This window comes from Malus sylvestris, chromosome 17, assembly GCF_916048215.2.
Source record: "Malus sylvestris chromosome 17, drMalSylv7.2, whole genome shotgun sequence".
Taxonomy (NCBI): domain Eukaryota; kingdom Viridiplantae; phylum Streptophyta; class Magnoliopsida; order Rosales; family Rosaceae; genus Malus; species Malus sylvestris.
This window is the reverse complement of record NC_062276.1, coordinates 1619970-1632125: the sequence shown is the minus strand read 5'-3', so window position 1 is coordinate 1632125 and position 12156 is coordinate 1619970. Positions and strand designations below refer to the sequence as shown.

At 41.1% G+C, this 12156-nt stretch overlaps 3 protein-coding genes across 7 annotated transcripts; 1 reads left to right on the top strand and 2 right to left on the bottom strand.

The window, feature by feature from the left end:
- Positions 1-215: 215 nt before the first annotated feature.
- On the bottom strand, positions 216-3635 carry LOC126611040 (uncharacterized). Its single transcript, XM_050279218.1, has 6 exons — positions 3250-3635; positions 3050-3141; positions 2872-2971; positions 1666-2524; positions 1387-1523; positions 216-1202 (listed from the first exon to the last, which is right to left on the bottom strand). Exons 1-6 carry the CDS (start codon positions 3348-3350, stop codon positions 347-349), a joined length of 2145 nt encoding a protein of 714 aa, XP_050135175.1. The 5' UTR covers positions 3351-3635; the 3' UTR covers positions 216-346.
- Positions 3636-6084: 2449 nt separating this feature from the next.
- LOC126611255 (60S ribosomal protein L27a-3-like) lies at positions 6085-6765 on the bottom strand. The gene has a single exon (XM_050279463.1). It carries the CDS (start codon positions 6689-6691, stop codon positions 6242-6244), a length of 450 nt encoding a protein of 149 aa, XP_050135420.1. The 5' UTR covers positions 6692-6765; the 3' UTR covers positions 6085-6241.
- A 109-nt stretch (positions 6766-6874) lies between these two features.
- LOC126611254 (ABC transporter B family member 26, chloroplastic-like) lies at positions 6875-12095 on the top strand. Of its 5 annotated transcripts, XM_050279459.1 has the most exons (21): positions 6890-7089; positions 7253-7323; positions 7513-7642; positions 7755-8144; positions 8322-8449; positions 8567-8609; positions 8711-8755; positions 8866-8988; positions 9077-9180; positions 9277-9331; positions 9417-9487; positions 9602-9704; positions 9833-10043; positions 10233-10306; positions 10402-10458; positions 10545-10619; positions 10710-10784; positions 10856-11137; positions 11206-11270; positions 11714-11774; positions 11862-12095. In XM_050279459.1, the coding sequence occupies exons 3-21, from the start codon at positions 7637-7639 to the stop codon at positions 11940-11942; spliced, it is 2049 nt and encodes a 682-aa protein (XP_050135416.1). In that variant the 5' UTR covers positions 6890-7089; positions 7253-7323; positions 7513-7636; the 3' UTR covers positions 11943-12095. The 5 variants fall into 5 exon arrangements, with proteins under 5 accessions (XP_050135418.1, XP_050135415.1, XP_050135417.1 ...); XM_050279461.1 differs by lacking the exon at positions 7253-7323 and having other exon boundaries at positions 6875-7035; positions 7595-7642; XM_050279458.1 differs by lacking the exon at positions 7253-7323 and having other exon boundaries at positions 6877-7035.
- The last annotated feature ends 61 nt before the right edge of the window (positions 12096-12156 follow it).

Here is a 12156-nt window from a genome sequence, read left to right as displayed (position 1 = left end):
ATATGAAAAATGTGATAAGTGTAACATTACTCAACTTTTTGACAACCGGCAATAGGTCCTCATCTCCCATCCTATTTGTTCAACGGAGATATTAGTATCCCAAGTCAATCACACATTGACCTGGCCTATGAGAAAGTTCAAACTCTTTGTTTCGAGTGATTGATGTGCGATGCAAGCACAATGGCATCCCGTTCCAGGTAGGTTTTTCTCCTGTGTTACATGGAAACTAGCCTCAATTTTATGCCCAATGATGCATTCTCTAAACCCATCCCACACTCATATAACAGTCACTATTCTCTGCAGGTCTAACCAACTACAAATTCATGTGAAAGTCGTTTATAACGTGTTAAGAACGATGAAACAAAATATGAATACACAACGCCCAGCATGGGAGGTGAACCATACCTATGTAGAGGTAAGTAGCACTATTCCAAGCCCAGAGAGACTCCACCCAGGACCAGTAGTCACCAACATTAGTGCTGCCGAAACCTTCAAATGCACCTTTCAGCACTATAAAAGCAACTGGAGGGAAACCAATAGACCCCAGGACAAGATTGCAAACCGCCCTTGAACGTGTTCTCTTGCTCCTAGCTTTAACATCGGGCTTCAACGGATGAGCCATCAAGCACATTGGTAACATCAGTAACCCCCCAATTTCTGCTGTAGCAAAGTTAATGACTGACATGAGACACAAGCCAATGAAGGCAGCTGAAAGAGTCACAGATTTCAAGATGGGCCTTTCTACTCTTTGAGGTTGAGATTCATTGGCGTGAGATGACGGAGAGGCCAAAACCATGTACATAACCACAAGGCTGAGTACTGAAAGCAAAACCCAGATTATAAAGCTGGTTGTTGGGGTGCAACTCGGCATTTGACAGATAAAATACGGGAGTAGTGAAACAACAGAACCCCACAAGTGGACAATAAAAGCTTTCTTTGCTGCATATAGCCATTTCCATGATTTGCGAGTGATGATGGCTGAAGGAGAAGGTTTCTCTTTTTTCACACTAGAATCAGAGTTACTAGCATCAACATAGAGAGAAGCTGCCACCAAGGGGAGTGGTGCAACTAAAAGTGCAAAAGCAATCATGTAGACTCCCACCGACACAAATTTACCTGGAGACGTTAATAGGTACAGAAAAAATGACTGGTGAAACTTCTCTAGAAGGTTGTTTACTGACCGAATGACTCCTTCGATTAATCTGCATAGAGAACAAGAAAACCTCAACCAAAAATTTAAAAGCAGTAAGGAAACTAAAAAGCTTTAAATACCAGAAAAATTCTTATAGAATACACATCAAATGAAACTGAAAACGTGGCTAGAAAAAAAGATGTTAATTGGCTGAGTACAAATTTTCATGGGAAGAGATATGATGAAGCACTAACCGGCCACTTCGTAGAAGTAAGTCATTTCGCCTGGCTATGTTATCCAACAAAGAAAACTTAGGGGAAATTTCCAAAGTAATTGCATCAATTTGGTAGTCACGGAAGGCACCATGGGGGCCAGTGGGGACACCCAAAGCCTGATATCATGAAGAATAGGTGACATAAGTGAACATGCCTTTGTTTTATTTCCTTATTCATCCAACAAAATTATAAACAAATCTTCTGAGCTACTTAATTTAAGTACCAAAAATTTTGAAACAAAAAGAAAAGTAGGTCAACCTGGTTGTACAATGAACTTGCGAGTGTAGCACTGCCCTCTATATAATCATTAGCTGGGATACCAAATTTCCAATCGGGATTCAAGCTTCTAGCAAAATGTCCGAGTGATTCAAATATTTCACCCAAAGTATTGAGCCACTTCACGCCAAGTAAAGACCAAAATTTCTCCACCTTTACCCGCAAACCTTGCCTATGTACTGCTAAGTAATTCACAACATTGATGAGGTCAAGATTTGGCATTTGCCCATTGGATGCCTCAGCATAGATGCTTAGACCATCCTCAAATTGTTCACTTTGATCTGCAATCTTGATGACAAGACCTGCAGCCATGGTTCCAGCACGTTTAAATCCATCGTAAATCGCCCTTTCTGTTGACAGGTTCTCATTCATTCCATAAAGATTATTGCTTTCGGGACACATTTCTGCATCTAGCGTGCCCAGTCCGCTAAATACAGGTGTGTGATAGTCTCTTAGCCAAGCAGAAACTGCAGCATACTCTCCAAATTGGGAATCGGCAACGAGCCATATAACATCCTTGGCCAACCAAGGAACTCTGTTGAGCAAGGAAAATACTGAGTACGCAATGCCCAAAGAAAAGGCCTCATTCGGGTTCACTTTCACGGAATTGAAAGGTGTAACCAAGACAATAGCTTCCTTCCCATCACCACGAGGTGCTCTTATAATTCCAACAGTGTTGACACCGTGCATTGAACAACTGACGTTCTGCTCAACTCTTCCAAAATCAGGGCTAGAAAAGAAGTGGAGCAGGTGAAACTGATTTCTCTGAGAGTGGAATTTGTGAAAACTAACTTCGGCACCCAAGTTTGACATATGCTCTGCTAAGATTCTTTGACTTCCTCTGAAACATACCGTAAAAATTTAATAAATTTGACACAATCAACTAATCTATTTTCAAAGTCGAAAACTTAAGATGTGAGCCCGAACCAGCACCTACCATTGTACTTAAATCAACCTATAAATATTAGACAGGATTTTCCAGTGGCAGACCAGAGGCGAAAAGTTTAAATTTTGCGTTTTTGAATAACATTGGCGTTCTAGGATTCATATAGCCGACCCCACCTAGTGGGGAAAGCTTTGTTGTTGTTGTGGCATAACATCGAATGTTAAAACAGCAATGCCTACACTCTACAGACTAGAATCAACATAAACAACAAAGTGCAGCCGAAATTCGAATAAAGGACATACATTGCTGAACCGAGAGGCTTCAAATTCGAAGAGGTCAAATCACTAACCAATCTGCTCGCCTCTGCAACCTCCTGATTCGAAAGCATAGACGCCGCGGAGCCTGCGAATTAAGCAACCGCATCAGCAGCACGCAACAAAGCACAGAAGCGAAAAATTAGAACGAAATCGGAGAACTGACCAGGCATGAGGGCATTCTCGGAAATGTAAGTGTTCTTGGCGAGAACCGGAAGCAGCAAGAGAGCCACCACCCCGGCGGCGGAGAAAACGACACTGACAAAAGAGAAAAACGACCGCCAATTCGTCACTATCAGTGCTCGCTGGTAATAATTTACTATCAAAATTTAATAAATTATATTATATCAAATTCAATTCAATTACCTAAAGAAGAAGCTGTGGGAGATGAGGAAGATCCCCAGCCATACGATCGGTTTTCGTTTAGGTTTAGCTCCGGCGGCGGTCTCGCTGCCACTCTCCGCCATTGTTTTCCGAGTGGATTCGAAATCCGATGGCGGTTGGGATCGGTTGTTTCTGTTAGGGGTGGTGTGAGTTTCTCAGTCGATCAGTCGAACTCCATTTGTCCGGAGCGACGAGGCTGAAAGCGGACCAACAGGATCCTCTCCGGATCCTTGTGGTTGGAATCTGGGGACCAGGATCCTCTGCTGCTGAGCTAAGGAAGAGGATCCGCCTGACCAAGTAGGGGGCGTTGGATTGAGTATCCTTTTGGTTAGCATCTGGGGATCAGGATCCTCTCCTGATCTAAAGATGATGATTCTCCTGACCAACAAGTAGGACGTTGTTAGATGAAAATTTAATGATTACAATTATTATAACTTTTAAAAAAAAAATTATTTGTAATCGTTGGATTTTCATCCAACGACCCACACTACTTGGTCAAGAGAATCCTCATCCTTAGCTCAGGAGAGGATTTGGTCCAGCATCTGGTATCTGTAAATTGTTTCTTTTATCGTGTATCGTATGATCATTCTTTTTCAAATACTGTTTATATTTAATTTTAAATAAAAATATTTAAAATAATTTATATTCGTATAATATATTATATGATAAACTGATAGGATTGACAGACCATTAAAATCTTCACGAAGAGTATCCGGCCAGGATTCGGATTCGAAAGCGAATAATCTTCGCGAAGAGTATCCGGCCAGGATTCGGATTCGAAAGCGAATAGTGAGTGAGTAAGAGAGGACAAGATCCACGGTGGCGGGTGGATTCGAGGACTTGGGGAAGTTATGGGCTTTGGGCTTCTTTGTTAGGTAGAAGAAGAAGTAAAAGCGGATTTGGGCCTGGATCTCATCACAAATGGGTCGTATTGGCAAGAAGCATGATCAGCAGTCTTTGGTGCAGAGCGTTTTTCATACAAGCAATATTCTATTTTAAAACCGTCTAAAACGTAGAAAATGGGAGTTAAAAATCGGATGCAAATTGTGAAACACATACGATATAATTAATGTGATTTTTTAAAACCGTCTAAAACGTAGAAAGTGGGAGTTAAAAATCGGATGCAAAGTGTGAAACACATTCGATATAATTAATGTGATTACGTTCACTTCTGTAATTCGGTCTAGAGCTTTAATATTAACTTAATAAACGTGCCACTGCTAGTCTAGTTCAATATAGAGGTGACATGATTTTCGATCTAAATTTGGTCGGCTTCCATTTTTTTTCAGTTTTTCTTCTCTCGTCCCGTTCCCTCCTTTTTCTTCTACGTTCTAGAAAACATCAGCAAAACAGAGTTTTCTAACATCCACCGGAGTATAAAATACACCAGCAACTATGGCCGGATCCTCGGATGTAGATCCCACCATAACATTCGTCACAACCTCTTGACAAGCAATTGATCGATCACCAAACTACGTTCACATCTCATGAAAAGAGCAAAACAAGACTACATGTGAATTGGATAACACGCTGATGCTGCGGTCACAGAACTAAATCAATGATCCAAACACGCAGCAGCAACGGTTATTCACTTTGAGAAGAAAAACAGTAACCCGTCCTCAACGGGTTCTGATTCAGGACATCAGATTCAGATGAATTGTACAATTAGACAAATGACTTTTACAAACGTGTGTAATGCATATACAAACAACAACAAAGCCTTTTCCCACTAAGTAAGGTCGGCTATATGAATCCTAGAACGCGTCAGCTCAGGGTAGAACCGGGAAGTAGATATCCCATTTAACTTACGCATATACAACTACGTAATACTTAGAACAACGAAATAGATGCCCAAGTAAAATAACCGTACCAAGAAATCAGAATGCAAACATAAACAAATCGATTTTTCAGTGATAGCAGATGACCCCTATAGTACCTAAACAATAAACTCAGTCCTATACAGTTCTTTAGGAACAAAGATCAACCACGAGATTGACTATACAGAAACACAAATAGTTTGCCAGCAAGCACAGGATAATCAGAACTGACTAACAATGCCGGTTAAAGACAAGCATTGCCAAGATGTCCCATGTTCTTTTGGGATCCATCAATCATTTCACTTTCGTTGTATGACTAATTCCCATAAAGCAAACACGAAATCACACATACAAGCTACAAATTCTAAATCCAAATACGAAAGAGTCACTCGCACAATGCCAACACGTAATACTTAGAACAACGAAATAGATGCTCAAGCAAAAAAACCGTACCAAGAAATCAGAATGCAAACATAAACAAACCAATTTTTGAGCGATAGCAGATCACCCCTATAGCACCTAAACAAGAAACTCAGTGCTATACAGTTCTTTAGGAACAAAGATCAACCACGAGATTGACTATACAGAAACACAAATAGTTTGCCAGCAAGCACAGGATAATCAGAGCTGACTAGCAATGCCGGTTAAAGACAAGCATTGCCAAGATGTCCCATGTTCTTTCGGGATCCATCAATCATTTCGCTTTCGTTGTATGACTAATTCCCATACAGCAAACACGAAATCACACATACAAGATACAAATTCTAAATCCAAACACGAATTGAGCCACTCGACTATTGCCAACATTAAATTCTAAATCCAAACACAAATTGAGTCACTCGACTATTGCCAACATTAGAACATCCCGAAGATGTCCCCAGATCTTAAGATATCAATCATTTTATTTTCAAGTCATACCTAAATCCAGCAAGCAAACACATAATCACACACCCAATCAAACACCCGTAAATCGAAACGAATTCGAAATGCAGGTAAAAGATGGAGTCAACAAAATCAATTTCATTCTCTGTTTGCATGAAAACAAAGACGATCTAAAATTAAGCAATAAAGTTTAGTACCAAAAATAAAGTAGCACATTATATGAGATAATGAAAACTCGGGAAAACGATCAGAAATATCAAATCGGTTTAATAAACCTAAGCGGTGAGCACGACGGCGCCACCAGCCTCCTTGATCTTCTTCTCGGCGGTCTTTGAAATCAGCTTGGCCTTCACCACCAACGGCTGCGACGGCAACACGCCCTTCCCCAACACCTTGAAGTACCCGAACTGAGTGACGTCGAGCAACGGCGCCTCGCTTCCTCCCTTGGCGGCGGCGGCCTTGTCCTTCACCTCCTGGGGTACAAGCGACCACAGCTTGTCGAGGTTTACGATCGGGCAATGGAACTTGTTGCGCAGCCTGTGGAAGTACCTCATACCGACTTTACCGAAATACCCTGGATGGTACTTGTCGAAGAGGATCCGGTGGTGGTGCATGCCTCCGGCGTTACCGCGACCGCCGGGGTGCTTGCGGTGCTTGCCGATACGCCCATGGCCGGCGCTGACGTGCCCGCGCTTCTTGCGGTTCTTCTTGAACCTCGTCGTCATCGTTGTCCGCCTAGGGTTTTTGGGGAGCGGCTGCCAAGGAGTGAAATGGAGGAGCTTGGGAGCTAGGGTTTTTTTTAGGAAGAAATATATAGGGAGGAAAGGAAAAAATTGATTGTCGAACGAGGGGAAACGCTGCGTTTTGAGTATGGGCCGTTGCATATTCCATGTGAGGCCCAACTTCCGTTCTCACGTGTAACTCACGTGTTTTGAAGTCCCGGCACCACTGCCACTCCCTCCTGCCTGCCTCTCCCCTCTCCGGAACTCACTCTCTATCTCAACAGCAAGCGGAGCAGAGGACTTCAGCAGGGATTCCGAGTGGACCAGCACAGCTGATCAGAGCTCAGGTGAAGACGGGTTTGTCTATGTCGCGTTTGGTTCTTTGATTACTGCTTGATGCGGTGCGTTTTCGGTTCCCTGCCTGAAAAGTGCAAACCCCATGAATATCATCAACTTGCTTTGATCATTTGCTTGTTTCCTCCTTAATTTAATTACGTTTGAGTTAATAAAGTTTCAATTTTTCAAGTGAGAATTTCATAGTTTGTGTATTTGTCAATGTTTAAGATACGTTACTCCATGCTGGCGTGAGCGTAGCCGCATTGACTAGAGCGGATGTGCTCCCTCGTTGCACCGGGGTTCGAATTCCTCTTCCCGCAGTTTAGATTCCGCTGTACAGATTAGTTTAAAGTAGAATATCGTTTGTATAAAATAAAACGCATCGCTACATAGTTTGTATCAGAAAATGACAACTTTGAGATTGAATTGTTGAAATTAGACACAATTTATCATGTGTTCAACCAATGTTCATGTTTTTTCTGTTGCAGATTTCTGAGATTTTAATACCAAGTATATATTTACGGAATCCGTATTTTGCGCTGAGAGTGGTGATGCTGTGGTTTTCTCTAGGAACTCAAAGTTTTTAGCTTTTCTGTGTATGACTTGAGGGATATGCAGGTGATATATCACTTTGATTGCAAAATCTGAGAAAAAATTATTTTCTTTTTGTGTAATAGATTTGTAAATTTTGGAATTGTGATAGCTGATTAGCTCTTGTATTCCATTCCAGTTTCCATGGACGTGTTCCAGTCGAAACCTTTGCACTCTCTGTCCCCCTTATCTCCATCACGGAAAGCTCTTCCCAATCTCATCATTAAATACAAAACAAATTTCAATTTCCAGCCTCCAAAACTTATCGCGGGCACGCAGGTTCTGTGGGCCAAAGAATGAATTTGGTCTTTTGGAGGTGGTTGAAAAGTGGGTTGGGGCTTCCTGGTCGGCATTTCAAGGAGGTAGTTGTAGCTGGTGGAGTTTAAGCGAGCATGAGGAAGAGCGAAGCTGCACAGCGGCGGAGCCTGTTACGCTGCTGCACGCTCTTTGTCGAATGTGGGATTTGGTGGAGACTCGTAGCTCAAGATGGGTTATCTTCATTGCATTTAGCTCTTTGATTATCGCTGCGGTGCGTTTCAATTCTTTCCTTATCTTGAATGTGTTTATGTTTCTATTGTTTAAGTGAGGAGTTCATATTTGGGATATTTGTCGTGTTTACAATACATTAGTGCATGGTTTGTATCAGCAAGATATCAACTTTAAGATTGAGATTTAACCATCATTATGCAATGTTTTTCTGCTGCAGCTTTCTGAAATCTCAATGCCAAGTATATTGACGGAATCCATATTTGCTGCTCAGAGTGGCGATGCTGTTGTTTTCTATAGGAACTCAAAGCTTTTGGCTTTTTTGTGTATCACTTCAGGGATTTGCAGGTCCGTCCTTATATTTCTCTTTGATTGCAAAATCTGAAAACAATATCTCTTTTCTTGTTAGTGCTAGAGTTGGAATTCAGATGCCTGATTATTTACTATATTTCATTTAAATTTCAGCGGCCTGCGAAGTGGTTGTTTTGGAATTGCCAACATTATTTTGGTGTGTTATTCTCTCGTTCCTTCTCCATTTGCAAGAATGATTATATTTTTTCACCTATTATTTGTTGTACACCATCTGCTGCTTGAATCATGATACTGCAGGTGAAGCGCCTCAGGGAAACTCTATACTCCGCTCTTCTTTCCCAGGTTTGTGTTCCAGTTAGCAGTTGGTGTTATCTTTCAAGTTGGATATTGACTCACTTGATCCTCGTTTTTATTCGATCTGGTACTCTATTTTGCTGTTATCTTTGATGTAGGATATATCCTTTTTCGACAGAGAAGCAGTTGGTGATTTGACGAGCCGACTCGGGGCTGATTGTCAACGATTATCGCTTGTTATTGCGAATGATATTCATTTAATATTACGCAATGTTCTTCAGGTTGTGACTCTTACCCTCCTTTCCCTTTCTTAGTGTGTGCACTTGATTTCGATATCTAGCTAAGTTACAGGTTTCTCTAAATATTCAGGGGACAGGTGCACTGATCAATTTGCTGATGTTATCTTGGCCTCTCGCAGTATCTGCGTTGTTTATATGCTGTGTATTATCTCTGATTTTTCTTCGTTATGGCCGGTAAGCTCTTGTACCGTCAGTCTACTTGATATATGAATGGATTTTTTGAAGCTATACATTTGATTTTTTATTTTTTATTTTTTTAACTACATATAGGTACCAAAAGAAAGCTGCAAAGTTAGTCCAAGATTTCACTGCTGGTGCCAATGAAGTATATGGGCAGACTGTTTGATCCAAATTGCTCCGAAATTTGTTGGCAATCTTCCTACATTGATCGTTTTCTTATTTGAATGTAGGCTGCGCAAGAAACACTTTCTCTAATGAGAACTGTCCGGGTTTATGGAACTGAAAAAAAGGAGTTGGGAAGGCAATTTTACTATTATTTTCCTGTCACCCATCTTTCTTTTTACCGTTGTTGTTCTAATAAACATAAGGAACTATGAAATTCTGACACCCAAAGCATGCATTTCTTTGTTATTAGGTTCGAGCAATGGCTAGACAAGGTAGCATTTATAAACATTCGAGAGAGTGTGGCTTATGGACTCTGGAGTGTGAGTTTCAGCACTCTTTATCGTGCGACGCAGGTTTGTCCTCTTTTCTAGTTAACTAAATCCCAAGGTTTTGGGTCTTCAGTTAACTAAATTGTACTTTGCATGCTGTGGTTAAATGAAAATCTGTTCTTTGATGCCATTTTCTCAAATCACATTTAAAGGTTATCGCAGTGGTGTTGGGAGGAATTTCAATTATGAGCGGTCGTGTATCAGCTGAGCAACTGACGAAGTATGTACTGTATTGCGAGTGGTTAATTTACGCAACTTGGAGGGTCACGGATAATGTATCGTCGCTAATGCAGTCTGTTGGAGCAAGTGAAAAGGTTCTTCAGTTAATGAACTTGTTGCCCAGTGACCAAGTCTTATCGAAAGGTGTACCTCATGAAGCGGAAGCATTACTTTTTTTTTTATCTCAGGTTTTGAATATGTCGTTTAAAGTCAGTTCTGGCATTTCTTTTTCCTCGGTTTCATGCTTCCGGATATCAGAGTTTTTCTTAGAGATATGATTTCATATGACTCCATTTCAAATGTACTTATCGAATGGAATCCTACCATGTACAGGTGTGAAGTTGCAGAGGGTAATGGGACACATTCAGTTCGTAAACGTTTCTTTTCGCTATCCTGCAAGAGCGAAAGTATGTCTTTTTCGGGCCTATAAATCTGATTAATCTCCCGTTGTGCTACAAATGTTCATCAGATAACCATCGACATCTCTCAAAAATTTTAACAGGTCCCCGTACTAGAGAACATAAATCTTTCCATTCAAGCACATGAAGTCGTCGCAATTGTAAGACATTCCTTTGCTCCTTCGTTAAGATCCCTCCTAGAGGGCAGGCAACTTTAAGGACTGACTTGCATCTGAATTTTGCCAAGGTTGGTCTGAGTGGTAGCGGAAAGAGTACATTGGTCAATCTTTTGCTTCGTCTCTATGAACCAACTGCCGGTCAGGTAAGCTTCTTATTCCGGCAGTTTTCATCCATCGCTCGATATACATTCTATTTCGTAGTATATTTTCTATCATGGACTGTCATTTTGCAGATTTACATCGACGATTTTCCTCTCAGAGAGTTGGATATCAGGTGGCTGAGAGGGAAGATTGGATTTGTTCCACAGGTTAGTATGCACAAACATCAAGATTTACTTAAGCTAACTAGAATCGTAATCTAAGTTTTCGTCTCAGACAGGAACCTCATCTTTTTCGTATGAGCATCAAGTCGAACATAATGTACGGATGCTCTAGAGAAATCGAAGACGAAGATATAGAATTGGCTGCAAAGCAGGCCTATGCTCATGAATTCATCTCCTCTCTCCCTGACGGCTACGAAACCATCGTTGATGATGGTTTACTCAGCGGGGGTGAAAAGCAGCGAATCGCTATTGCCCGAGCGATTCTCAGAGACCCGGATATACTGATCCTTGACGAAGCCACCAGCGCTCTAGATTCTGAAACTGAACATTATGTTAAGGCAAGTCCTTTTATCCCTGTGCAAGTTCTGATGCTGGCTCAGTGTTCCTCATGTCCTTTTATCTGCAGGGGATTCTTCATGCAGTGAGGAATGACATTAAGGCAAAACGAACTGTCGTTGTCATAGCACACAGGTAACTTACAACCAATGTTTTAAATTGCGAAGGCGAAGCCAAGTCGTTTCATAATTATATATATAATTCTTCAGGCAAATTAACCAACAATCAAATATCTAGAGTCCAAATCAAACATTTGAAGTTTTTGTTTTTGGTTTGGGCAATTTTCTTTTTAAAAAGGCCCAAGCTGAACGCCTCAAGCGCGTCTCAACCACATCTAGGCGAGTTTAAGCCTACTCCCGGACAAAGGCGTTTCCATCATCACCCCACCTCCAAAACCGCCTTAGACACGCCTTAAAGGATTGTTTTTTAAAACACTGCTTACAACAACTACATAATCCGAGAAGAAAGGAAGGCATGCAGAAGGAGAAAATGGACGTGCGGAAACCATTACCCCGTCCACATTCTTCTCTTTTGTTTTCGAGAGATCTTCTGCAAATATACTGAGTGTTGTTTTGCAGGCTTTCAACCATAGAAGCTGCTGACAGAATCGTTGTGATGGACGGCGGTCGAATCACCGAGGTCGGGTGTTGTTTATTCATCTAATAGTGGATTAAAAACAAGATTATTCATTAATTTATGAGTTGTGTGTGTTGGTAAAAAATGCAGATGGGAAAGCACACAGAGCTCCTCAAGATGGATGGATTATATGCAAACTTGGTTAGAGCTCGAACAGATGCCTTGGCTTGACTCGTCAATGCGATATTCTAAGCTACTATACTTATGTGACGAATATCGAACTCAAGTAAAATGCAGCACACTGCCCTCGCCAACTAGCGCGTTGCTACTGTCAATTATTTGCCAAATTTCCCATTTCAAGAAGTAAAAGATAAATTTAGTACATTTTTTCTTGTTGAAATTATCGCCATCACAAAAAATATAAACTAAAAACGAAATAATTATT

Bases quoted from the DNA above. Each gene is read 5' to 3' on its own strand.
- LOC126611254 (XM_050279461.1), top strand. The intron at 8,145-8,321 runs GTGCGTTTCAAT...TTTCTGCTGCAG, and splicing joins GCTCTTTGATTATCGCTGCG to CTTTCTGAAATCTCAATGCC. The intron at 9,705-9,832 runs GTTTGTCCTCTT...TCACATTTAAAG, and splicing joins CTCTTTATCGTGCGACGCAG to GTTATCGCAGTGGTGTTGGG.
- LOC126611255 (XM_050279463.1), bottom strand. From the start codon at position 6,691: ATGACGACGAGGTTCAAGAAGAACCGCAAGAAGCGCGGGCACGTCAGC.
- LOC126611040 (XM_050279218.1), bottom strand. From the start codon at position 3,350: ATGGCGGAGAGTGGCAGCGAGACCGCCGCCGGAGCTAAACCTAAACGA. The intron at 2,972-3,049 runs GTCAGTTCTCCG...CTTAATTCGCAG, and splicing joins CGAGAATGCCCTCATGCCTG to GCTCCGCGGCGTCTATGCTT. The intron at 1,203-1,386 runs GTTAGTGCTTCA...TTCTCTATGCAG, and splicing joins TTACTTCTACGAAGTGGCCG to ATTAATCGAAGGAGTCATTC.